Here is a 25,528-nt window from a genome sequence, read left to right as displayed (position 1 = left end):
GCCACATTCTCTTTAATACCAGAAAGCAACGTGCGGATGGTCGTGGATTTCCACCAGGTTATGACTTGTTTCCTTCCACCATAATGCTGGTTGCTGTTGTATAAGTGAAATATTCTTGATTTTGACATAAAACACCAATCAAATAAATCATAGTATCTGAAAAAGTCTACTGCATAATCATTCTCACAAGAAAAGGAGTTTGATATTTGACTGTTGCTTAACTTTACACTAAAAAACTTCTATAACTTCTAAAAAACTTCACTTCTAAGCCATCATCATTAGGGAATAAATCAATATACATGTATATTGAATTTCCAACACAGAAACACTGCTGAAACACTGTTGAGCTGTTTGAAACACTAGCTGGGCTAAAATTTGAAGTCTGGCACCAACCTGCGGATTGATAGTCGTGGGTTTCCTCTGGGCACTATCCAGTTTCCTCCCACCATAATGCAGGCTGCCGTCATAAAAGTGAAATACTCTTGAGTACAGCGTACACCACCAGTCAAATAAGTAAATAAAATAAAATTCAAAATAGTACCTTGTAGTAGTAAGGCCTTGCATTGGGAGCTCAGTTGGTAGAGAAGTGGGGCTTGAGTTCGTGTCTCACTCCAGACAGTATTTTGGAAACCTTATGTTCGCTGGCTTTCATTTCACTTGCATAATGGCAAGTTTCATGGATGCAGAAATACGGGGTGAATGCATGGCATGCGGTACCCCATAGACCTTTGGCAAGATCGTTATTTTTACAACACCCTTGTTGTACATCTGCACACATACATGTAAGACAACTACTCCCGTGAAACTATTCCAGTGCATAACCATGCATGGAATCCTAAGAGAGCAATACCGGGATTAAGCTAGTACCCTGGTCAAATACAACAACTCCGGCAGGTACATAAATATCAGCACAGAGAAATACAGTCCAGGAAAATATAATGACTTTGTTCAAAAGTTATAGTGTTTTGCTTCAGAAGTGTAGACAGATACATCATTAAAACAAGTGGAATGATATTCATTCCGATGCATGTACATAAACAGCACAGCCATTGGCTACGCATGGCACAGTTTATATTACCACTGCAGGAATGTGAGAATGGTGACAATGTCGGTACAAATTACTGATAACAACTGAATGATCATCAGAAAATGACTGAAACCATTGTTTACAGTAGTTATTATGATATTTCAACAAATACAAACCGTGTTCAGATTCTTGGCTAATTACAGTACCACCCTATGCAGGTCACTCTTTGGAACGTGAACTCCCAGCAAGCTGAAAATACATTGCACTGTAATTCTTCAACCTTTTCACATGTTGGCTAAATGTTTCTTCAAGCTTATTCTGAAGGCATTACCCTGTGCAGACTGATAAAAATACACTTTTTTTGAAGCCCTGAAATTGGCCAATCTAACTGTTGTAGTTTTGTTTTCCAAAATCAACTTTAAATGTCTATAAATTGCACTGAAAGTTTCTCTTTTATGTGAGAAAAGGTTGAGTAATTTGGGGAGGCAGAATTTGGCTATGCCAATGTCACGCAACACCATGTGGCTTTGTTTATGTTCCAAATATGAAACAGTGGATTTGTGCATAATTGAAAAATCACATCCCTGTACACCTGCTTACAGCAGTAACCGATACTGTAAAAAAATTGAATGATACCAATACTGTCACCATGAAAAATGACAACCCCACAAAAACAGCAAAAGATAATTATCTTTTTAAAGAAAAAAAACCGTTTGTGACTCATAAAGCACATACACCATATGCTGTACATATATGTACTATGGTACAAGCAACAGGACTTCATATTAATGTCAACTAACAGTGAATAATTTTTCAACGTGTTCACACTTACTCCACAACATAACAGTGTATTGAATTTTTTTTTCTTTACGCATTCAAAATTAAAAGGCGTCAAAATTTGTAAATTTAAAACAGCACATATAAATAAGGGATCCAAAGAACTTTTCTGACATGGAGGTAGGAATGGTCCTCTTTGTTGATTGGCCATGATGGATGGTTTATCATTACTTTACTTTATCGTCATTTCAACGAAAGTGGTTAGGCAACTGTACACTCTTTAGATTAGAATAATAATGCCATGCCTGTATAGTTATGCAATGAGATGAGTCAAGGCATTTTATATGTAAAAAAAAAATATATATGTTCAGAAATGTTTATAAAATAGAATGGAATGCCCTACTTCCTTTTTTATACACACAAATCAAGTTACATGTATGTGGAAGTTATGCAATATATTCAATTCAGAAGAAGCTGATCACTAATACCATCAAGTCCAGGTACTAATACCATTTGCACCGCATCATAGCCTTTCCAAATCTGCAAAAAAAAAAACTTTTCTGATCTGATGAGTGATTTTTTTTTTCCATTGAAAATACCTAATACACCCATAACAAGGGAGCAGTTAATCTGAAAAATCAATTTCACCTCAATATGAATTTGGCTTTTCAGTGTAAGTAATTAATTTTCCACTACTGATTTTATAATGACAAATAAATGCAGAAAAATGGCTCCCAGGGTCACCCTAAGTTATCTCCCCTAGTGCGCCTGGCCATTCTAGAGGTTACAGGTGCAATTCAGGCAACTGGGTCCAAGATTTGCCTCCGTACTGAAGAGTGAAGGAGCACTGATTGGATACTACTGCCACACAGACATGTTGCTGTGCTATTAATTTCTGCAATGTCAGTCCTTTATTTAGCCAGTGTTACGTCCCACCCCTCTCAAGGTTACCAAGGTAACAAATGCTATGACTTCACTTTCAGCATCCATGGCTCAAAAAAATGGTGATCATGCCAGGTTGGTTTTTTGATATGATGAAGAAAAAAGTGCAAGCTGCTTGTGGTGTTATGGCATTGTAACACGCGAATGTTAGGGAAAATATATTTTTGAGGTTGAACTTGACAAATTTACTACATAAACAGTAAGGAAAAATAAATGCGCTTGTGTAATCTGTAATCTACTTCTACTCCCATAGTCCTCTCTGCCAATTTCTGTAACCAACTTTTTCAATCAGAGTTATATCTCTTAGAGCTCTTCTGAATTTCTTCACAATTTACACAGTAACAAATGGCTGAGCAACCTACACCATATTGCTATTGATGAAACTGCAAGATTCCGACTGCCGCACGAAATGCTGGTGATGGGTTAAATGTTGTTGCGTGTTGTCACTAATTGGTTGGAAGTATAGGTGTGATTGGGGATTAGGAGCAGTTCAGTTCCCTGCCCAAATTTTAATTTGAAATCTGCAAGAGAATTAATCTAATACATACTTTAGAACAAACAAACCAGTGTTTATTTTTTCACAGCTCCTTCAAGATGTTAACATTGAAATTGTGATCAGGATAGAGTTGTTCAAAAGTTAAGCCTGGTATGTAACAAAAGTGTGGACCCAAGTACCATTAGTAATGGATCAGGCCTAGACTAACACAAAGGTTTAATCAAGGCTAATGTCTGGTTTAGTTTTTACTACACTTTTAACACTTGGCCCCAAGACGCCAACCTAATCAGATTTGTTTTATGTACCTTTCCACACCTCAACTGTGTAACAGGATTCTAACACATGATAATCCACCGGCTAATGGCTGACTGAACAGTGACAGTAATGGTAATGTGTATTCTCCTGTCAGCAATGTTTCTCCTTCATTACATTTTTTAACATTTTTTTTCTTCAGAAATTTGTCCCTAGTAAAATAATTAACATTTCTGAGGCATTTTTATCATGACTGATGACAAATTAAAAATAATTTGAAGATGTGGTTGTCAGTTGTAAGCATGATAGCAACTGAAGTTCAAGACAAATGTTGCCAGTAGTAACAGCTTTGTAGATCGAGGCCCTGTTGAGTAGCTGTCAAAGAAAGAAAGTCTGGCCCACTCTTACAAAACTTTAAGTCATATTTCTTGTAACATTTTTCATGAAAAGATGTCTACATTACAGTGCCACAAGGTGACGTCATTCACTAGAAAAGTTACAAAAAACTGAAGTTTTGTGAAAGTGGGGCCAGGTTGATAACCATAATATTTTCCTTAAGCGTTCACAGTGAATGCCACTGTTGAGTTTACCTGCTGAATTAGATTAGTCAAATGAAGTTAGGACATGTGTACTCGGTGTAATTTTGTAGTAGTCAACTCATCACATTGAGCAAGGCCATAACATAAGATTGTCCAATTTTCACTCCACGTGTCAAATGTTACCAGTTGATATCACAAATTTATCTTACTAACACGGTTTAAAAACATAGACCTTTGGGGCTCTCTGCCTACCCCTCCCCACCCCCTCTGTGTGATGCACTGTTACTGGATACTACAGGCCTGTGAAGTTTTCTGTCCAAGGCTTTCTTGCTTCTTGGCCTCCACTCCTACGACCACATCTGCCACAGCTCTAAACCTGTGACTACTGGACAGAATTTCCAGTAACTTTGACACCTGGTAACAAAAAAAAAAACAAGAACAATTATGCCAAAAGGCCAATATTAAGCACATATTCCAATTTTTAGAAAATTTAAAAAATCAGATTATAATTTAGATGAATTTGCAAGATTTTGCAGATATCTTTAATTATTAAATTTATATATTATAATATATTATATTATATATAACTATTAACTATTATTGTGGTGATCTCTGTGAAACTTTGACGAAATGTTGTGTTTTGTGTTACAAAGTACCACAAAATTTGAACTCACCTATAATGTGGCCTTGCATTTATGCAGCAAAATGTCACACAATAGTCTGTCTGAGATAACAAGCAGTTTTGTGTTTTGTGATACAAAGTGCAACAGAATTTGAGCTCACCTTCAGTATGTTATGGTTTCATGTTACAAAGTACATGTACCACAGAATCTGTTTGAGCTCACCCGTAGTGAGTCTTGTGTTACATGTATGTGTTACAAAGTGCCACAAAATTTGTATGAACTCACATGAAGTCTTGTGTTTTGTGTTAAAAAATGCCACAAAATTTGTCTGAACTCACATGCAGTCTTGTGTTTTGTGTTACAACATTCCACAGAATTTGTCTGAGCTCCTGCAGTCTTGTGTTTTGTGTTACAACATTCCACAGAATTTGTCTGAACTCACATGCAGTCTTGTGTTTTGTGTTACAACATTCCACAGAATTTGTCTGAGCTCCTGCAGTCTTGTGTTTTGTGTTACAACATTCCACAGAATTTGTCTGAACTCACATGCAGTCTTGTGTTTTGTGTTACAACATTCCACAGAATTTGTCTGAGCTCCTGCAGTCTTGTGTTTTGTGTAACAAAAGTGCAGCAGAATGCGAGCTCAGCTGTAGTGTGGTATTGTTTTTTGAGTTATCAAGTGTCACAGAATGCAAACTCACCTGTAGTGTGGTGTTGTGTTAAAAAAGTGCCACACACTGCAAGCTCACCTGAAATGTGGTGTTGTGTTTTGTGTTACAAAAGTGTCACAGAATGCGATCTCACCTGTAGTATGGTGTTGTGTTTTGTGTTACAAAAGTGTCACAGAATGCAAACTCACCTGTAGTATGGTGTTGTGTTTTATGTTACAAAAGTGTCACAGAGCGCGATCTCACCTGTAGTATGGTGTTGTGTTTTGTGTTACAAAAGTGCCACACACTGCAAACTCACCTGTAGTATGGTGTTGTGTTTTGTGTTACAAAAGTGTCACAGAATGCAAACTCACCTGTAGTATGGTGTTGTGTTTTGTGTTGCAAAGGTGTCACAGAATGCAAACTCACCTGTAGTATGGTGTTGTGTTTTGTGTTACAAAAGTGTCACACACTGTAAGCTCACCTGTAGTGTGGTGTTGTGTTTTGTGTTACAAAAGTGTCACACATTGTAAGCTCACCTGTAGTGTAGTCTCATTTTTGTCCTGAGCTTCCTCAATCATCTTCTGAAACTTGGACTGAAAACAGAAGAGAGCCAGGCTTAAATTTGCTACATATCCATGTACCATTACGTGCGTCATAAACCACCAACCTTGGGCAAGTAACTGAAGAATTTGCCAACGGTGAAGAAACTTGTACCTCAAGGAATTAATCTTTTTTTGCACCATACATACAGGCCTTACCAGTTTTGTGTGACATACACATTTTACCAGTTTTGATTTTTTTTTTTTTTTTGATTGGTGTTTTACGCCGTACTCAAGAATATTTCACTTATACGACGGCGGCCAGCATTATGGTGGGTGAAAACCGGGCAGAGCCCGGGGGAAACCCACGACCATCCGCAGGTTGCTGGCAGACCTTCTCACGTATGGCCGCCAGCATGAGCTGGACTTGAACTCACAGTGACCGCATTGGTGAGAGACTCCTGGGTCATTACGCTGCGCTAGCACTTTAACCGACTGAGCCAGCCACAGAGGCCCCTACCAGTTTTGTGTGACATACATATTATACCAGCTTTGTGTGACATACAGACCTTACCAGTTTTGTGTGACGTACACATTTTACAAGTTTTGTGTGACATGCAGATTTTACCAGCTTTGTGTGACATGCAGACCTTACCAGCTTTGTGTAACATACAGATTTTACCAGTTTTGTGTGACATACAGACTGTACCAGTTTTGTGTGACACACAGATTTTACCAGTTTTGTGTGACATGCAGATTTTACCAGCTTTGTGTGACATGCAGACCTTACCAGCTTTGTGTAACATACAGATTATACCAGCTTTGTGTGACATACAGACCTTACCAGTTTTTGAGTGAATATACAGATTTTACCAGTTTTGTGTGACACACAGATTTTACCAGTTTTGTGTGACATACATATTATACCAGCTTTGTGTGACATACAGGCCTTACCAGTTTTGTGTGACATACACATTATACCAGCTTTGTGTGACATACAGGCCTTACCAGTTTTGTGTGAATATACAGATTTTACCAGTTTTGTGTGACACACAGATTTTACCAGCTTTGTGTGACATACAGACCTTACCAATTTTGTGTGACATACAGACCTTACCAATTTTGTGTGACGTACACATTTTACCAGTTTTGTGTGACATACATATTATACCAGCTTTGTGTGACATACAGACCTTACCAGTTTTGAGTGAATATACAGATTTTACCAGTTTTGTGTGACACACAGATTTTACCAGCTTTGTGTGACATACAGACCTTACCAATTTTGTGTGACGTACACATTTTACCAGTTTTGTGTGACATGCAGATTTACCAGTTTTGTGTGACATACAGACCTTACCAGTTTTGTGTGAATATACAGATTTTACCAGTTTTGTGTGACACACAGATTTTACCAGCTTTGTGTGACATACAGACCTTACCAGTTTTGTGTGACATGCAGATTTTACCAGTTTTGTGTGACGTACACATTTACCAGTTTTGTGTGACATGCAGATTTTACCAGCTTTGTGTGACATGCAGACCTTACCAGCTTTGTGTAACAAACAGATTTTACCAGTTTTGTGTGACATACAGACTGTACCAGTTTTGTGTGACACACAGATTTTACCAGTTTTGTGTGACATACAGACCTTAACGCTTTGTGTGACATACAGACCTTACCAGTTTTGTGTGACATACAGATTATACCAGTTTTGTGTAACATACAGATTTTACCAGCTTTGTGTGACTACAGACCTTACCAGTTTTGTGTGACATACAGACCTTACTAGTTTTGTGTGACATACACATTTTACCAGTTTTGTGTGACATACACATTTTACCAGCTTTGTGTTACATACAGACCTTAACAGTTTTGTGTGACATACAGATTTTACCAGCTTTGTGTGACATACAGACCTTACCAGTTTTGTGTGACATACAGATTTTACCAGCTTTGTGTGACATACAGACCTTGCCAGTTTTGTGTGACATACAGATTTTACCAGTTTTGTGTGACATACAGATTTTACCAGCTTTGTCTGACATACAGACCTTACCAGTTTTGTGTGACATACAGACCTTACCAGTTTTGTGTGACATACACATTTTACCAGCTTTGTGTGACATACACATTTTACCAGCTTTGTGTAACATACAGACCTTACCAGTTTTGTGTGACATACAGATTTACCAGCTTTGTGTGACATACAGACCTTACCAGTTTTGTGTGACATACAGATTTTACCAGTTTTGTGTGACATACAGACCTTACCAGCTTTGTCTGACATACAGACTTTGCCAGTTTTGTGTGACATACAGATTTTACCAGGTTTTGTGTAACATACTGATCTTACCAGTTTGGTTTCTGCCCTCTCCGCTCTCTTCCTGTATGTGTTAATTTCAGCCGAAATACGATATGACTCTCCTCCTACCAGACAAGGAAAGATTTATTTCATTTATTTGATTGGTGTTTTATGCCGTACTCAAGAATATTTCACTTATACAACGTGAGCCAGCATTATGGTGGGAGGAAACCAGGCAGAGCCTAGTGGGAAACCATGGACATCGTCAGGTTGCTGAAAGATTTTCACACATAGGGCCGGAGAGGAGGCCAGCATCTGGACTTGACCTCACAGCGACTGCATTGGTGGAAGGCTGGTATGCTAACCACCTCCACCCTGGAGGCCTCTGACAAGGTAAAAAAACTCTGCTAATGTTATACATGTATATTAAAACACATGATCACATCATCTGTGATATGTAAAATTTTAAATAATATTACTGTTTTCCCTTCTGATTTTGGAACCTAAATTCAAGAACGAAAAGTTACATTGCACATGTAATAAGTTTAATGTCTGATTTGAAATTATATTTTCAGATACAGCTTTTAAGAGACTTTCTACTGATGCTTTCTTTTACATTTTTTTTTTCACTGTAAATACATGAGTGGAGGAAACATAATCCTGCCTGGTTTCCTCCTGCCATAATGAATGCTGGCTGTTTGTCGTACAGTGAAATATGAAAGTGAGTACGACATAAAACTCCAATCAAATAAATAATAAATAAATGTATAAATAAGACGACTCTGTAATGATGCAGCCCAAATTGCCATGGAGAAAACCAGAGTATCAAACTGAATATAGAATCAATATATCAACAGGACTCTCAGAATCAGGCAAAATGAGAAACTTTCATGTATAATCATGAATGAAACTTCCAAGTATAATCATGGATGAAACTTCCAAAGTATAATCATGGATGAAACTTCCAAGTATGATCATGGATGAAACTTCCAAGTATAATCATGGATGAAACTTCCAAGTATGATCAAGGATGAAACTTCCAAGTATAATCATGGATGAAACTTCCAAGTATGATCATGGATGAAACTTCCAAGTATGATAATGGATGAAACTTTCATGTATAATCATGGATGAAACTTCCAAAAATGATCATGGATGAAACTTCCAGGTATAATCATGGATGAAACTTTCATGTATAATCATGGATGAAACTTTCAAGTGGTCATAGTAATACAGATATAGCATATCAACAAAACCAAATGCTGCACACCAGAATAACAAACATGCACAATTATATACACCCAGATACACACACTCCAACCTTTTCACATATGAATTATTTAAATGCAAACGTTGGTTCAATACAATCTGATGTTCATTCTACTGCATTAGTGAGTATTACTCAACATATAATCAATCAAAGAGGTAATGTAGTCAAACCACAGGCAGAACTCAGGATTCCTGGTTTTCGGTAAACTTTTTCATGAAACGTTTAAATACACCATGAACTTTCAACTTTTTCAACCTCTAAAGTAGTTTTTTCAGTGGAATTTATGCGTAGAATTGTGATAAAAATGATCCCAAATACAATTTGTCTGTGTGACTATAGATGCACGCTTCCTAAAACTGTGTAAATTCTGTAGTTACCTCAGAATGTTTCAAAATATTGGTCACGGAGGCAGTTGAAAAAGTTGAAGCATTAGGGTATACGGTGTGTCAAAAACAGCCGTAGAAAGGTTGAAGTACTGCATCAATACAGCCGGATCACCAAGACACTACATGGACTTGATTATACAGAGATGGTTCATAGTCACACACAGGTAAGCATGCCGACTATCTTCCTTACCGCAGCTTCTTCCTCTTGTCCATCAGCAGAGTCCTGAAAGTTGGTTAGAAGTTAAAACTATGTGAAGATCTAGTAATTACACTGCTACTATGGCGTGAACTTCTTTGTCCCGAACTTCTCTATGCCAATTACATATACCTACATGTAACTATTTGCATTAGATCTGAGGTGGCAAAGTGACAAAAGAGTGAGTGCGTGCGTGCTCAGGGTTAACATCGTACTTAACAATTTTCCTCTTTTAAAGTCTTAGGTGTGACTCGAGCTAGGATTGACCCTGGACCTACCGCCTCCCAAGCGGATGAGGGACAAAAAAAAAACCCTCTTCTCTCTTCACCCATATGACAACTAGATTACTGAAAACTTAAACTGACTGTTCTTTAACTCTCGCGCGACACCAATTTTATTTTGTGTTTTACAAGCAAGCCAACACTAACACATCAAAAAATCAAAACATAATAAAAATGAAAATACATCTGTTAAGTTTGCCTGACTCTAATGTTTTTTTCTTTCAATTTCACCATTTTATAAAGTTTTCCAATCACCTTATATGTTTTTAACATGAACTACTGCTGGGAGAGCCCAAATTTCCCAAATATTAGATGATTTTTCAACTTCATTTTCATACTCTTCTCCTGTAATGTTGGAAATAGATTCATTCTGCCAGTAAAACAAGAATTCTAACTGGTGCGGTCTCAGCACAGTAAAACAAGAATTCTAACTGGTCTGGCCTCAGCACAGTAAACAAGAATTCTAACTTGTGTGGCCTCAGCACAGTAAAACAAAAATTCTAACTGGTATGGCCTCAGCACAGTATAAGAATAATTCTACCTGGTATGGCCTCAGCACAGTAAAACAAAAATCAAATGTGTGGCCTCAGCACAGTAAAACAAGAATTCTACCTGGTGTGGCCTCGACACAGTAAAACAAGAATTCTAACTGGTGTGGCCTCAGCAAGGTAAAATAAGAATTCTACCTGGTATGGCCTCAGCACAGTAAAACAAGAATTCTAACTGGTGTGGCCTCAGCACAGTAAAACAAGAATTCTAACTGGTGTGGCCTCAGCACAGTAAAACAAAAATTTCAACTGGTGTGGCCTCAGCACAATGAAAACAGTTGAAGCTTTTATCTCCAAGGCAGGTTTTGGTTAGTGTTAGAAATCAAAGCATGACTGGGCACTTTTTAATTTTTTTTTTTTCACATTAGCAGAATATTATTCATGTTTTGTTTTCTCAGATATGCAAAAGAGTTATTCATCATAAACCTCTACGTGGGAAGGTCGTCCTGCAGCCTGCGGATGTGTGTGAACTGTGGGTTGTGGTAACACCCCTCAGCAACCCACCCAGGCACTGCCCAGTTTCCTCCCACAATAATGCTGACCACTGTCATGTAAGTTAAAAAGTTCTTGAGTACAGCGTAAAACACAAATGTAATAAATAGAATAAATAAATATTTCATCATAAAAAATCTCCACAATTAATAAAGATTATAAAAATAATTTGTGATGGCACTTTCATACTTTTAATATAACATGTAGTAACATGCAGCATAAAGCACTCCTCTCAAATATCAAACTATTAAACTTCATTTACATCGTGTTCTTCATTTAAAAAATGTTAAATGGATTCTAAATTTTCCATCCTCCCTCAGACTAAATCTGAAGTTTTTTCTACCTCTGAGTTGGATTTTCAGTCCAAAGTTAGATAAAGGAATGTGAACATTTATAGAATTGTTAGCATGCTGGATAAGATAGTCAAAATAGTCAAAGCAAGTTCCAGGTGAAACTAGGTGGAAATATTGGAAAGATATGAAGAATATCAAGATAGTCAAAACAGTCAAAGCAAGTTCCAGGTGAAACTAGGTGGAAATATTGGAAAGATATGAAGAATATCAAGATAGTCAAAACAGTCAAAGCAAGTTCCAGGTGAAACTAGGTGGAAATATTGGAAAGATATGAAGAATATCAAGATAGTCAAAACAGTCAAAGCAAGTTCCAGGTGAAACTAGGTGGAAATATTGGAAAGATATGAAGAATATCCCTTGGAACAAATATAAATAACGGGTAACCTTAAAAACAAATGCTTTGTCAGTTTCTGTAAAATTTTCCATATGTGACACAATAATATATTCCCCATGTGACATGGAATTTGGGTAAGGCAGATATGACATTAAATACGGCTAAGATGATTAACACAAACTCTGACCAGAGAAATTGGGTTAAATTGGGTTAAATTTGGGTTGAGCAATAATTAATCCGAACAAATGTGGACCTTATATCAGAAGTACATCTACAGTGCTGGTTACTACAGCTATCTTTATGTGCTACCCATCACAACTTATGTTAAACCTAAACTAAGCTACACTACACCCCAACCCTGCACTACTTCACACCTGCATCAGCGCCCCTCGCACCTACCTGCTTGACCTTAGCAGGGCTCTTGTGGCTGACTGGAGAGGACTTGTCCCTGGTCATCAGCTCCTTGGTGGTCAGCTTAGCCACGTCCTTGCCCAGCCCGAAGCCTGTCTCTTTCTGTCGTCCCCAAACCTCCAGGTGGAGGGCTGATTGGTCCAGGTAGTCTACTGCCTGCAGGAAGTCATAGGGTCAGGTGTTAGACTTCTGGTTTGTTTTATTTATTTTCAATAAATATTTCACTTTTCATAATATGTGACGGCCGCTGCCACACGTGTGATTTATCACACTGATTCAGCAGATACAGTTTTGTTTCTTGTTTTCTCGTTTCAACTCTGATATTGGTCTTTGTCAGTTGTGGGCTAAAATCAAACAGTGCTATCCTGAAAAATGCTAACTTTTTCCAACACTTGGCTAAAGCAAACAGTTTTCACTAATTGACACCAAGCTCCCGTAAGTCCCTAGCAGCATCCCGTCAAAGTATGATCTTGATAGAATGAAATGTTTTTCAGCAAATCGAAGGACAGACATACAAAGACAGAGATTCCCTCAATTATACATTTGTATACCTTGAAAATGCATACTATAGAAGGTGGTTAAGTTTTAACATAATACAGGCAAAAAAAAACGTACTGTGACAAATATAACATTTGTGAGTGGTATATAGTCAGCAGGATCAGGGCAATATTCTTCTGCGGTTTGTCGACTGATAAACCTGTTTGTAATAACACCCGTGCACCTTTCAGTTCAACTGGTCGTACATCGGTTATGCTTTTTCAAAGTGTTTCAGAATAGATAGTCTTAGTTGTGTTAAGCACCAGATGTACCTATTATCATTATTACACAGACAGTAATCCCTTCTAATTCTTCTATTTCTTTTCTTACCTGTTTAGTGACTGGTTTGAAGGTAAATTTGCCGCTGTAGTTGTAGTCCTGGTTGATGGTTCCTTTTACCTCAGATGTCTTGGTGAAATCTTTATCCATGTAAAACTTGAACTGACAGAAACCCTACAACACACAGGTTGTAATTTTATATAGAGAGGATATTACAGTAAAGGTTGAATACCACAAATAATGTTCAAGTGAGAGGTAGAAATGAGTGGGCTATCATTTCCACCTTACTCAAGGGCAATATTTACGGTATTCAACTTTCACTGTCAAGTATTCTTCTTATTTATATTTGGTAATATTCTGGCAATGATTTCGTGCACTGAACTTCTGTTATGATGAGTGTTTTTGTTGCATTGAAATATAAAATTCCAGTGAAACTATATTTAAATATTTAAATTTATTTAAAGTAGTAAGCATGTCGTCGCTAGTATAAACTACAGGGCCCAGTGTGAAAATTAGCACACAGCTCCCATGTATTCCAAAATCTTGGATCTTAGAGACATTTTGACTAAAAAGAAATAGTGTCCATCTGAAAAGCCAGTGTGGTTTATAATTGGACAGCTGTCAAATGAACTGGTGTCATGTTTATTTCATTTATTTATTTATCTGATTGGTGTTTTATGCTGTACTCAGGAATATTTCACTTATACGGCGGCGGCCAGCATTATGGTGGGTGGAAACCGAGGGGAAACCCACGACCATCTGCAGGTTGCTGCCAGACCACGTTTATTTGAAGTATAAAATTAAGTTTTATATTTACGATTGGTGCCATTGTACAATATATTCATATTCTCAGCTTGCCATGTTCAAAATGACAGCGAATTTCCCGCTACTCACGGAGCTGATATTGGCAGGAAGTCCTTTGGCAGCCTGAATCTTCAGCAGGATGTTCAGCTGCTTCATTTTTAACTGAAACAGAAAACCAAGCCTCTCCTAAAATTCAACTGAGCTTTCAGTTTCTAAAGATGTGCAATTTAACTGTCTCAAAAAAGATGTATTTTATCACATCTTATTGTTGTCATCACATGTTATTGTTGTCATCACATGTTATTGTTGTCATCACATCTTATTGTTGTCATCACATCTTATTGTTGTCAGCAGCTGTATTATTAATGATGTATAGCTGTATAAAAAATTAAGGCAAGAAAACATTACTGACCTGTACAATTTCCATTTCCATTTACAAAGAGCATCCTTATGTACGAGTCAAATGTAGCGAACAATCAAGATCATTTCACAATTCCTTTGTGTTAGTGGCATAACGTTATCTGTTTTCTCTGACAACACCTGCATCATTAGTGGATGAACACATGCAACTATCTCATCATTTGTATACTCACACATTATTTGCGTTTTAATGAAGTGACATTGCTACATCATATAATTTTGTTTCAGAAAACCTTACATTTATCCTAACTTTACTGTAGCAAATAGCTAGCTGAGCTGTAAACACAATACCAGTTCTTTGGGATCCTCCACAAAGTCATCTTTAATCTCTTGCCATTTTGGGGTGCACGGAATTGCAGCTACCATGAGGCGGCCTGGAAACATGCAAAAACATCCATACTTGTACATACTTATTCATCTGCTGTTCTTTAACAAAGGAGAAATCACATCTCCAACGGCCCATTTCCTTAATTATTTTTTTTTTCTTAGCCCTTGACTACAACAATTTCCTTACCAGTTATGCAACTGACATTTGACAGGAGTGTTCTCCCTTAGTTTTGGCAACTGCATGCTATGCAGTTCTACACCTCTTCCACCCACGCTTCCAGTTTCTCTTGAAACAGACAATGAATTGGCACAATTTGTCTTTCTTTACCCTAGGGATGGCATGATGGACAGTTTTATACCTCTGATATACACACCTGTCATACTGCTCATGTAACACATTTAAGAAAGGAGTTGTCTCCCTTGATGTAAGCAGTTCTATACCTGTTATACCCACCCTTCTCGCAGCCTTTGTAGTCAGAGATACCAGGTTATCGGTCAGCTCTATCTCTGCATAAGCAGTTCCATACCTCTCCTACACACACCTTTCATATTGCTCATGTAACATATATCCGAAAGGAGTTGTCTCCCTTGAAGTGAGCAGTTCTATACCTGTTATACCCACCCTTCTCGCGGCCCTTGTAGTCAGAGATACCAGGTTATCTTCCTGCTCTATCTCTGCATGAGCAGTTCTATACCTCTCCCACACACCTTTCATATTGTTCATGTAACACATTTAAGAAAGAAGTTGTCTCCCTTGATATCAGCAATTCTATACCTGTTATGCCCACCCTTCTCTCAGCCTTTGTAGTCAGAGATGCGAGGTTATCTTCCAGCTCTATCTCTGCATGAGCAGTTCTACACCTCTGCTATACACGCCTTTCATATGGCTCATGTAACATATATCAGAAAGAAGTTGTCTCCCTTGATGTGAGCAGTTCTATACCTGTTATACCCGCCCTTCTCGCGGCCCTTGTCGTCAGAGATACCAGGTTATCTTCCAGCTCTATCTCTGCATGAGCAGTTCTACACCTGTGCTATACACGCCTTTCATATTGCCCATGTAACATATATCAGAAAGGAGTTGTCTCCCTTGAGGTGAGCAGTTCCATACCTCTCCTATACACGCCTTTCATATGGCTCATGTAACATATATCAGAAAGGAGTTGTCTCCCTTGAGGTGAGCAGTTCCATACCTGTTATACCCACCCTTCTCACAGCCCTTGTCGTCAGAGATACCAGGTTATCTTCCAGCTCTATCTGGGCATGAGCAATTCCACACCTCTGCTATACACACCTTTCTCGTTGCCCCTGTAGTCAAAGATGGCCAGGTTATCTTTCAGCTGTATCAGGACGTAAGCAGTTCTGTGCCTCTGCTATACCTATCTTTCCTGTTGCCCTTGAAGTCAGAGATGGTCAGGTTATCTTTCAGCTGTATCAGGACCTCTGCTATACCCATCTTTCTCGTTGACTTTGTAGTCAGAGATCCCCAGGTTATTTTCCAGTTCTATGAGCTAAGCCAGGGACTGGCAGTACATGGACATGAACAGTTCTATACCTCTTTTATACTCACCTTTCTCGTTGCCCTTGTAGTCAGAGATGACCAGGTTATCCTCCAGCTCTATGAGGTAAGCCAGGGACTGGAGGTACAGGTGAACCGTTCCAATGAGGATCTCTGCGTCAGCCGGCTCCCAGAAAGGATCCTTCTCCTGTGACATACAGATAGAATCAGAAATAATTAAAAGACAAGCAGCTGGAAGGACAGATAAACAGACAGACAACCAGATTTATACATGTAGATGTGATGAATGACTGACAAACAAACAGGAAAGACAGATACACAGACAGACAACCAGATTTATACATGTAGATGTGATGAATGACTGACAAACAAACAGGAAAGACAGATACACAGACAGACAACCAGATTTATACATGTAGATGTGATGAATGACTGACAAACAAACAGGAAAGACAGATACACAGACAGACAAACAGATTTATACATGTAGATGTGATGAATGACTGACAAACAAACAGAATGACAGATGAACAGATGGACAGAATTATACATGTAGCTGTAGCTGACAGATGAACAGACAAACAGATATATACATGTAGATGTGATGAATGACTGACATACAAAAAGAAAGACAGATGAACAGATGGACAAACAGAATGATAGATGAACAGACAGACAAACAGATTTACACATGTAGATGTGATGAATGACTGACAAACAAACAGAATGACAGATGAACAGACGGACAAACAGATATATACATGTAGATGTAATAAAAGACTGACAAACAAACAGAATGGCAGATGAACAGACGGACAAACAGATTATGTGTTTGTTTTGGATTGCTTTAGCCTGCCTTTCTTTTAAACAGGAACACTATCAATATAGATATGCAGTAATTAATGTTTTTCTTTTTGTTATCAGGAAAATTTCAAACAGTATAGGAATACTTACCTTTGGTAAATCCCAGTCTGCGTCTCCTTCCACATAATTCTGGTACATTTCCTGCATCAGGTACTTCCGGTTGATGAACTTGTTCCGGTCCCACATCCAAGAGTTACCTGTTGTTAACTGTTTCATCGTCACCATAACCTGGCCAGGTAAATATAAACAGTACATTGGATTAAGCAACACAAACACAGACACCAGTCACCAAATTTATTTGATTAGTGTTTTACCCCATACTTAGGAATATTTCACTTATACAATAGCAGCCAGCATTATTTATTTATTTATTTATTTATTTGATTGGTGTTTTACGCCACACTCAACAATATTTCACTTATACGACTGTGGCCAGCATTATGGTGGGAGGACCCTGCAGTAACCCATGACCAACCGCAGGTTGCAGAACTTTTTTCAATTTTCCCTACAAAAAGTTTTAATGCTGTGCAAACTTATTGGTTCCCCCAGGGTATCAGTAAGGGACCAATGAAATAAGTATAATATGCTGCAACAATTTCATTCATTCATTCAAACATGCGTTTTTAAAGTATCTCTGAGCAAAACAAACTTCTGTTCATATGAAGTAATAAACATGAAAACAAACAGGAAAACTAAAATGCTGGTGTGATTTTGAGACCAGATAACATACCATAAAGTCCATAAAAACAGCATTACAGCACAAATATTTGACTCTGGTATAGCCAGAGCCTGCACAACACCTATTTTTACAGTTAACCCTTGTTCCCAGGTCCTCAGATGAGACTACACTTACCTCAGTCCGTCCATCTGTGAGCCCTCGGGACTGGGGAGACACCAGGGCCACTTCAAACTTCACTTTCTTGTTCAGCTCCTCCGACATCGCGTTTGCTTCATTCACCATGGGTAATGTCTGCACAAGGTCATCCATCAGAAGCATGTCAGCTGTGGCCGCAGACAGAAAGTGACAAGATCAGATACCCATGTATGCTGATCACAGACCTATAGTATTGGTGGTGGGGGGGGGGGGGGGGATGGGGGAGAGGGGTCTCCATGGCCGAGGAGGTTAACATGCCATCGAGGTGCAGAAACCCAGGAGCCTCTCACCAATATCGCTGTGAGAGCAAGTCCAGCTCGTGCTGGCTACATGTCCAGCTGTACGTGGGAAGGTTTGCCAGCAATCTGCAAATGGTCGTGTGTTTCCTAGGTTCTGCCCGGAACCGGGTGAGTTTGGGGATCAACAACTCAGATCTTTCATTATATATACATACTTCCATGCCCCTCACAGTACACATCTCAACAACTACCCAAAAGTTATTTTTTTTTCTCTCATTTTCTTTTCTATCTCTTCCCATTTGGTTTGCTTGTCCCGCTTTCAGCAACTACCAAGGATTCACGTACTTGAATTTTGGGCCACACTTCCATATTCCTGACAAAAGAGAACTCATAACACTCCTTTCTGTGTGTAACATAATGGTCCAACTGTTTTGTTCTTTCCTCTATTACGTCACAATTATCAGAGTATGTATGCTTTTAAAACACGAGTACACAAACACTGCAACCTACCAGAAGAAAACAACGTGTTCTACCATGATCTGGACCTTTTTGTGTAGCCTGTCAATGAGTCTCCCATTGGGTGCATTCCATATCATTCGTGGATGCTAAACTGATACCCATGCGTGCAGTCAGAGGTGAAAGTCTTAAAATTCTGTAAGTTGGTTAACACAGCCACGTACCTTTGGATTTACCGCCCTCATGGCCCAACAGATTAGCAAACCCAGCACTCTCAGCGATTTCTTCCTGGGCCAAATCAAAAGTGGGCGTGTCAACCTTCTGCCCCGCCTTCAATTTTTGCGCCTCATCCGCAGGGTGGTGGAACACGTACAGGTGATTGGAGCCGAACATCACCCTGAAACACAAGGGAAGAAGTCATACACCAAGCCTGGAAATGTCCTGCATACACAGCATTTTGACAGAGGTCATCCGTTGTTGGTACAGGACAGAAATGCCATGTAAACAACAATGTAACCTTCTCTAATTGTGTGAACAGAGAGAAGATTTGCAGATATGTCCTTCAGCAAACGTATAATTTCCAGGCAAGTACATCTGACTAAAAGTTGACCTTCCTTTCGCTTTTATATATGAACATGACAATCAAAAACAAACTCATTTTTTTATACTCCTTACAGTGGATGCGCCGCCCTCTAAATTTGCTTTACATCACTGCCACCAATAGTAAATTTTTGTGCAGAAATTTTAAACAAGGTCTATGTCACTGGGTTCACGGGTGATGTGGCAGGAAGTGATGTCAGAAAACACAAAAACTGTGTCTCATCGTTTCTCTGTAATAATACTTTATATACATGCTTCCTGTTCATCTGAAGTAATGTACAGTATGATTTTAACCAACACCAGAAACAATCTTATTGATGCATGCTGATTAAATAGTTACTATATACTTTCCTGGAATCACTGAGAGTGATCTCCCTTGATGTCAACTAATACCACTCCTCTAGCATACTCCTAATATGAATGCGTCGGAAGAAAATCTGCCCAAAAGTGCGTGAATTTACTATATCTAACATCATCTTGCACTTAGGCCACTATGTAGGCACCTAAACGGTCCATACTGCACAATGAATTGTGGTAACTTTTGACAGACTTACCGACTCGCGTACCAACAGATCAGCAGGCACATGTTGGGCAAACAAACAGACACTCAGATAGCACAGACCTGTCATTATGATGTAGAATGGTATCCTGCTTCAGCACAGCCCCGTTAACGAGGACTTTGGCCCCTGGGGAGGGGTTGAGAGTGATCACTCCATCCTTATTTGTCAGGGTGGCGTGGTTTGGTTGTATGCTAAACAGACAAAAATGGTGAAGAACTGACATTAAAGAATTGAGAACATATACAATTTATTTATGTTATTAAATCTGATACAATGTGAATCAACCTCTTCAGTAGCCTAATGGACAGAGCATCCGCTCAGGGGCGGGAGATTTAGCTGGGATCAGATTGGAGTCAGGTCATACCAAAGACATTAAAAAATTAGTACTTTGCCTCACTTGGCACTCAGCACTGACAGGACAGAGAAAGAAAACAGGACTGGTGGGCCCGCTATCAGTATAATAAGACTGAGTGGGGTGGCAAGTCTGGCATCTTCCATGAAACTCTGGTGGTACGGACTCACCCTGCCACAAGAAGACACACTAAATACACACCTAATGACTCGCGGCCATCATACGGTTGGAAACTTGTTAAGTACAATGTGAACCCTAAGAAAGAACACCTAACTGACCTATAAAACGTCCTTGCAAGTTAAGCTGACCATGTAGACTCAGTCCTATATAAGGTCATGAGTTCAAACCCATGTCCTGTAGGCTTTAAAACTCTGAGCTTTGTCAAGTACCTAATGATGGGCATGTGGTGGTTTACTTCATGCGTTTACCTGCCATTTCCTCCAGGCCAAAGTTTGACTGCCATTTCGCATGTAAATGTATAAGTAATACCTTTTTGAATAAGGCATAAAACACCAACTTTGTAAAACAATTTTTAAATCAAGTTGGTTTTATTGTATTCTGACGGAAATCTAGTTTGCATGAATACTGCATTTGCTCCAAACATTCACTCAACCCCAAATAGGTTTTTTTTTTGGGGCAATTATGTCATAAAATATTATTTTGGTGTATAAAAAGCAGGTCATCTTATTTTTCAAATAACCCTCAATACAATGAAAGGCAAAACAAGTAGATGAGTCGAAATGTCAGACGACATACGGAATTAACATGAAACAGTGATCTACCAATAACCTATCACAACCATGAGTACATCTACAGACAATCTATTATGGCATAAAAAATTTAACACTGTTGAATTGCAATCCTTTTGGTCTCAAGCTTTATGGTATTTTGCTATAATTCTGGTAAAAACTTCAATAAAATAAAAACAAGAAATGATATTTAGGTTTTTGCTCAAAGCCTCTATCTGGTATTCTCTACTACCTTAATCCTTTCATCAGAATCTCTGGCGGAGTGCTGGAGTTACCGTTCCCTACTGTGGACACACCTGATCAATGACACAAACACAAATGTAAATATACCACCACATAAATGGTAGTCGGCATTTTCTATATACTTTATTTCACCTAAAGTTTAGCATTTTTCAAGTGGCAAATACACCTTGATTCAAGCCCCTCTTGGGACCACTTAACAGGGTTTTTTTGGTGATGTCTGATTAATTTCTTAACAGAAATATGTAAGTGTTGGCATCAAAGCTGTCATTATAAGGAAACCCAACAAATGAATGATTATGGCTTAACGTCACATAGGCAACACTTACTGCCATACTGTGGCGAACTACCCACTGAACAGACATTAAACAAGTATTGCAGCTATATACTTGTACGCCCCCTACCTTTCCAAATCATCAGTATAATGCATGTAGCTATACGTCAAAGTCCACGACAAAACAAAACAGATCGCCAGTGGGAGACATATGGATGCAAAACATGAAATATTTATCTACCAATAAAATTTATTTGGCCTCCCAGTTCAACGCCGAATACGGCCATAATTCTGTTGAAGAATGACGAAACTTGAACAGACTCGCTACAGTGAAGCTAGATAACAAGTTTTGATTCAGTACAATGAACTGTCTGGAAAACTCATCTCAGTTGATGTCTTATTTCTGACCAATCTTCAATACTGTCTCAATTTGCAATCTTCCAGACGATGACTTGTCGTATAAGTGAAATATTCTTGAGTACGGCGTAAAACACTAATCAAAAAAAAAAAAAAAAACCAAAAAAAAAACCGATGACTTGAGTCGGCCAATTCCTGTTTTTCGTACTTTGATTTACCCAGTTTATTATGAGCCCAGGAAAATGAGCAAATAAACCCACCGTCAACTTGGCTCCTCCTACAACTTTCCATGACTGAGAAGTTGACAGCATTTTATAACATAATGCTTCTGACATTTCTTTTGTTTGGGCTCAAATATTTTCTTTCAGGCGCAGTTGTTACCATGTTTTTTTTTTTTATACTCTATAATACAACACAACAGTGTCCTATTCATTTGTTTGGGCTTGTAGACATCGCCCACATTATATGTCCAAGTACTTTTAATTCAGGCACAGTTGTTACTATGGCTTTCTTTTCTGTACTCTATAATAAAACACAAGAGTATGCCACGTAGCAGATTTCACGAGAGATTACCGGGAGTACCCAGCACTTAAGCAAAGCTCCCTGAAGACTACTTGACAGCGTGGGGCTGGCCTTACCTGGCTGACAGAAGTGGATGACCATGGCTGTGAGGGAGGGGTCCTCGTTAAGGTTCCACAGGTGAGGGGTCACCTTCCTCTGCTCCATCACCTTACGCTCCTCTTCCACCTTGGCCTGAAGCATCAAGAATATCATCGAGTTAATTTGAGTGGAGTTAATTTAACGCCGTACCCATGAATATTTCATTTATTTTATGGTGGGAAGAAACCAGACAGAGCCCGGGGGAACATACAACCATCCTCAGGTTGCTGCAAGACCTTACTATGTACGACTGCAGAGGAAGCCAGCTGGACTTGAACTCACATTACCCATATTGGTGAGAGGTTCCTGCGTTATTGTGCCACGCTGGTGTGCTAACCACAAGGCCACAGAGGCAAAAGGAGAAATTCAATGTGAAATACAAGACAGCAGTAGATTTATAAGCAAAGAAGCTGTTTAAATTGAACCCAAACCTCTTTTCTAACATACAAGTGAGCACACATGGTAGAAAAGAGCAGTGAAAAGGCATGCCTGCAGAAACTTCCATTACTGAATGGTCACTTCATTTTTTATCTTCAAACAACGTTGACTGTTACACACCTACATTTTCAAAATAGTCAATATATTCTGTTTTGGGATAAAAAAAAAAACATTTTAATATGGTAAATAACCTAAAAATTCATCCATTTGCCTGATTCTTAAAAGAGTCCTCTTCATCTTAAAAAGGCATTTTAATCTTTGGCCAGAGAGGAAGATGAAATCCTACTGGTAAAATGTAAGTTTCAGAATCACAAGTAATGTGTTCATGACATTTATCTGCCTCTAAAACTGCTATTTTGGGAGTGAAATTTAACATCATTTACCACAGTTTTCATATTTAAAGTGCTATTATGTCTTTCTTCAATCAAAAAGAATACTGGTATATCATTTAATTAATGTCTGAATGCCAGTGACTGCACACAAAACAAAGCTCTGAATCAGAAAATTTTAGCCATATCCAATATTTCTCCACTATCCTACTGTACTTCTATCCACACACTGGTACATGTATTTGAGCGGTAGATCCAGGGTCAATCCTGGGTCGAGTCACACTTAAGACCTTAAAAGAGGAAGTTGGAACTTCCTCGCTTGGCATTCAGCATGAAGTGGGTAGTGCAATGACTGGTATCAGTATAATGGTGGAGCGCCTTACTTGCCTTCAGTAAAGCATCTCAGTGAAGCAGCACTCAGATAAAAAAGGCACAGATAAAAAAGTCTTGCTGGTGGTCCATGGCCAATTCCATTAAGACAATTCTGGGGCGTATTTGTCTGGCTGGTGGCCCACGGCCAATTCCTTTAAGACAGTTCTGGGGCATACTTGTGTGGCTGGTGGCCCACGGCCAACTTACCAGAGTATCAGCTTCTGCCTCTGCCAGCCTCTGTTGCCATGTTTTCTTCATCTCTTCCACTTCCTGTTGACTTTTTCTCATCTCTTCTTCCAGTGTTCGTTTCATCTCCTCAACCTCTGTGACAAAATACCATATAAATCACATGTAAAGAGCACATTAACAGTGAGACAAAGTGCAGTCTTATTCAAAGCCCTTTCACAGTTCTATAAAACTGGCTACGGGTCTACAGTCCTGGGGCTCTGTAGGACAGCCCTAAAGTTCTATTGCCTCTCCAAGACAACTGCAGAGTTCTATACGACAGCCCTTAAATTCTGTACAACAGGCCTGGAGTTCTATAGGACAGCCCTGAAGTTCTATAGGACAGGCCTGGAGTTCTATAGGACAGGCCTAAAGTTCTATTGCCTCTCCAAGACAACCGCAGAGTTCTATACGACAGCCCTTAAATTCTATATGACAGGCCTGGAGTTCTAAAGGACAGCTCTGAAATTTTATAGGCCAGACTTGAAGTTTTATAGGACAGCCCTGAAGTTCTATAGAACAGCCCTGAAATTCTATAGGACAGCCCTGAAGTTCTACAGAACAGACTTTGGGGTTCTACAGAACAGCCCTGAAGTTCTATAGAACAGACTTGGGGGTTCTACAGGACAGCCCTGAAGTTCTATAGAACAGACTTGAGGTTCTATAGGACAGCCCTGAAGTTCTATAGAACAGCCCTGAAATTCTATAGGACAGCCCTGAAGTTCTACAGAACAGACTTGGGGTTCTATAGGACAGCCGTAGAGTTCTAAAGGCCAGCCTTGGGGTTCTATAGGACAGCCCTGAAGTTCTATAGAACAGACTTGGGGTTCTATAGGACAGCCCTGAAGTTCTATAGAACAGACTTGGGGTTCTATAGGACAGTCCTGAAGTTCTATAGAACAGCCCTGAAATTCTATAGGACAGCCCTGAAGTTCTATAGAACAGACTTGGGGTTCTATAGGACAGCCCTGGAGTTCTATAGAACAGACTTGGGGTTCTATCGGACAGCCCTGAAGTTCTAAAGAACAGACTTGGGGTTCTATAGGACAGCCTGAAATTCTATTTCAGCACAGCCAGACACACCCGCTGTGCCTTTCAACTCTGAAAGAACCCTCCTGTGGCCAAGCACATTGTATAGGACAATGCATGTACTTACTAAACATCAAACAAAAATCAAACTACTCATCAATATAACACATGCTGGTCTGGCCTTCAAAGCCATGTGAAGCTCAAGGTGTATGACAAATATGTTTTATAATGGCTTTCTGATCCACCCTGATCTATGCTGATCACTGTTCATGCTGTAGCCCTCACCACATGTAGCCATTGTGCTATCTGGGGATTCCGTTGGGCATGCATGATGGCGGACTGTGCTGCAATACAACCAACTTCATATGCAAACTAATAGGCTTTGCTGAAGTTACTGTAATTAAAATGAAAAAATCTGCTGGGAAGTACTGTAAATAAGTGTAGACACACATGTTCACGTAACCAATTTGTGTGAACGACTGGACTGTTTTCATGTTGTGGCGAAACCGAACGATCAGTCATTCAAGCTTAAAACTAGATTTTCCACTTACCTCAACAATCCAAATTTCATGGCCTGTATAGGACAGGTTTGCAATTCT

At 39.0% G+C, this 25,528-nt stretch overlaps 1 protein-coding gene and 1 long non-coding RNA gene across 2 annotated transcripts in view; both read right to left on the bottom strand.

Annotated features, from left to right (window-relative positions):
• Window positions 1–1,208: 1,208 nt before the first annotated feature.
• On the bottom strand, window positions 1,209–8,267 carry LOC135477734 (uncharacterized). Its single transcript, XR_010445230.1, has 3 exons — window positions 8,206–8,267; window positions 5,846–5,902; window positions 1,209–4,447 (listed from the first exon to the last, which is right to left on the bottom strand). It is a non-coding gene; the product is annotated as an uncharacterized LOC135477734 (long non-coding RNA).
• Window positions 8,268–9,964: 1,697 nt separating this feature from the next.
• LOC135477785 (kinesin-like protein KIF28P) overlaps window positions 9,965–25,528 on the bottom strand; it is a 29,172-nt gene continuing 13,608 nt past the window's right edge. Inside the window, exons 11-23 of the mRNA XM_064757986.1 lie at window positions 23,883–23,998; window positions 22,515–22,629; window positions 21,238–21,301; window positions 19,967–20,095; window positions 18,969–19,141; window positions 18,029–18,177; window positions 17,266–17,403; window positions 16,363–16,498; window positions 14,757–14,839; window positions 14,136–14,207; window positions 13,293–13,415; window positions 12,414–12,581; window positions 9,965–10,033 (exon numbers count right to left, since the gene is read on the bottom strand). Of these exons, the coding sequence (XP_064614056.1) occupies window positions 9,965–10,033; window positions 12,414–12,581; window positions 13,293–13,415; window positions 14,136–14,207; window positions 14,757–14,839; window positions 16,363–16,498; window positions 17,266–17,403; window positions 18,029–18,177; window positions 18,969–19,141; window positions 19,967–20,095; window positions 21,238–21,301; window positions 22,515–22,629; window positions 23,883–23,998 (1,535 nt within the window). The remainder of the gene's footprint in view (window positions 10,034–12,413; window positions 12,582–13,292; window positions 13,416–14,135; window positions 14,208–14,756; window positions 14,840–16,362; window positions 16,499–17,265; window positions 17,404–18,028; window positions 18,178–18,968; window positions 19,142–19,966; window positions 20,096–21,237; window positions 21,302–22,514; window positions 22,630–23,882; window positions 23,999–25,528) is intronic.

This window comes from Liolophura sinensis, chromosome 11 (assembly GCF_032854445.1).
Source record: "Liolophura sinensis isolate JHLJ2023 chromosome 11, CUHK_Ljap_v2, whole genome shotgun sequence".
In the NCBI taxonomy this organism is placed as follows: Eukaryota; Metazoa; Mollusca; class Polyplacophora; order Chitonida; family Chitonidae; genus Liolophura; species Liolophura sinensis.
Note: the sequence above shows the minus strand (reverse complement) of the source record. Positions and strands in the feature narration are given on the sequence as shown.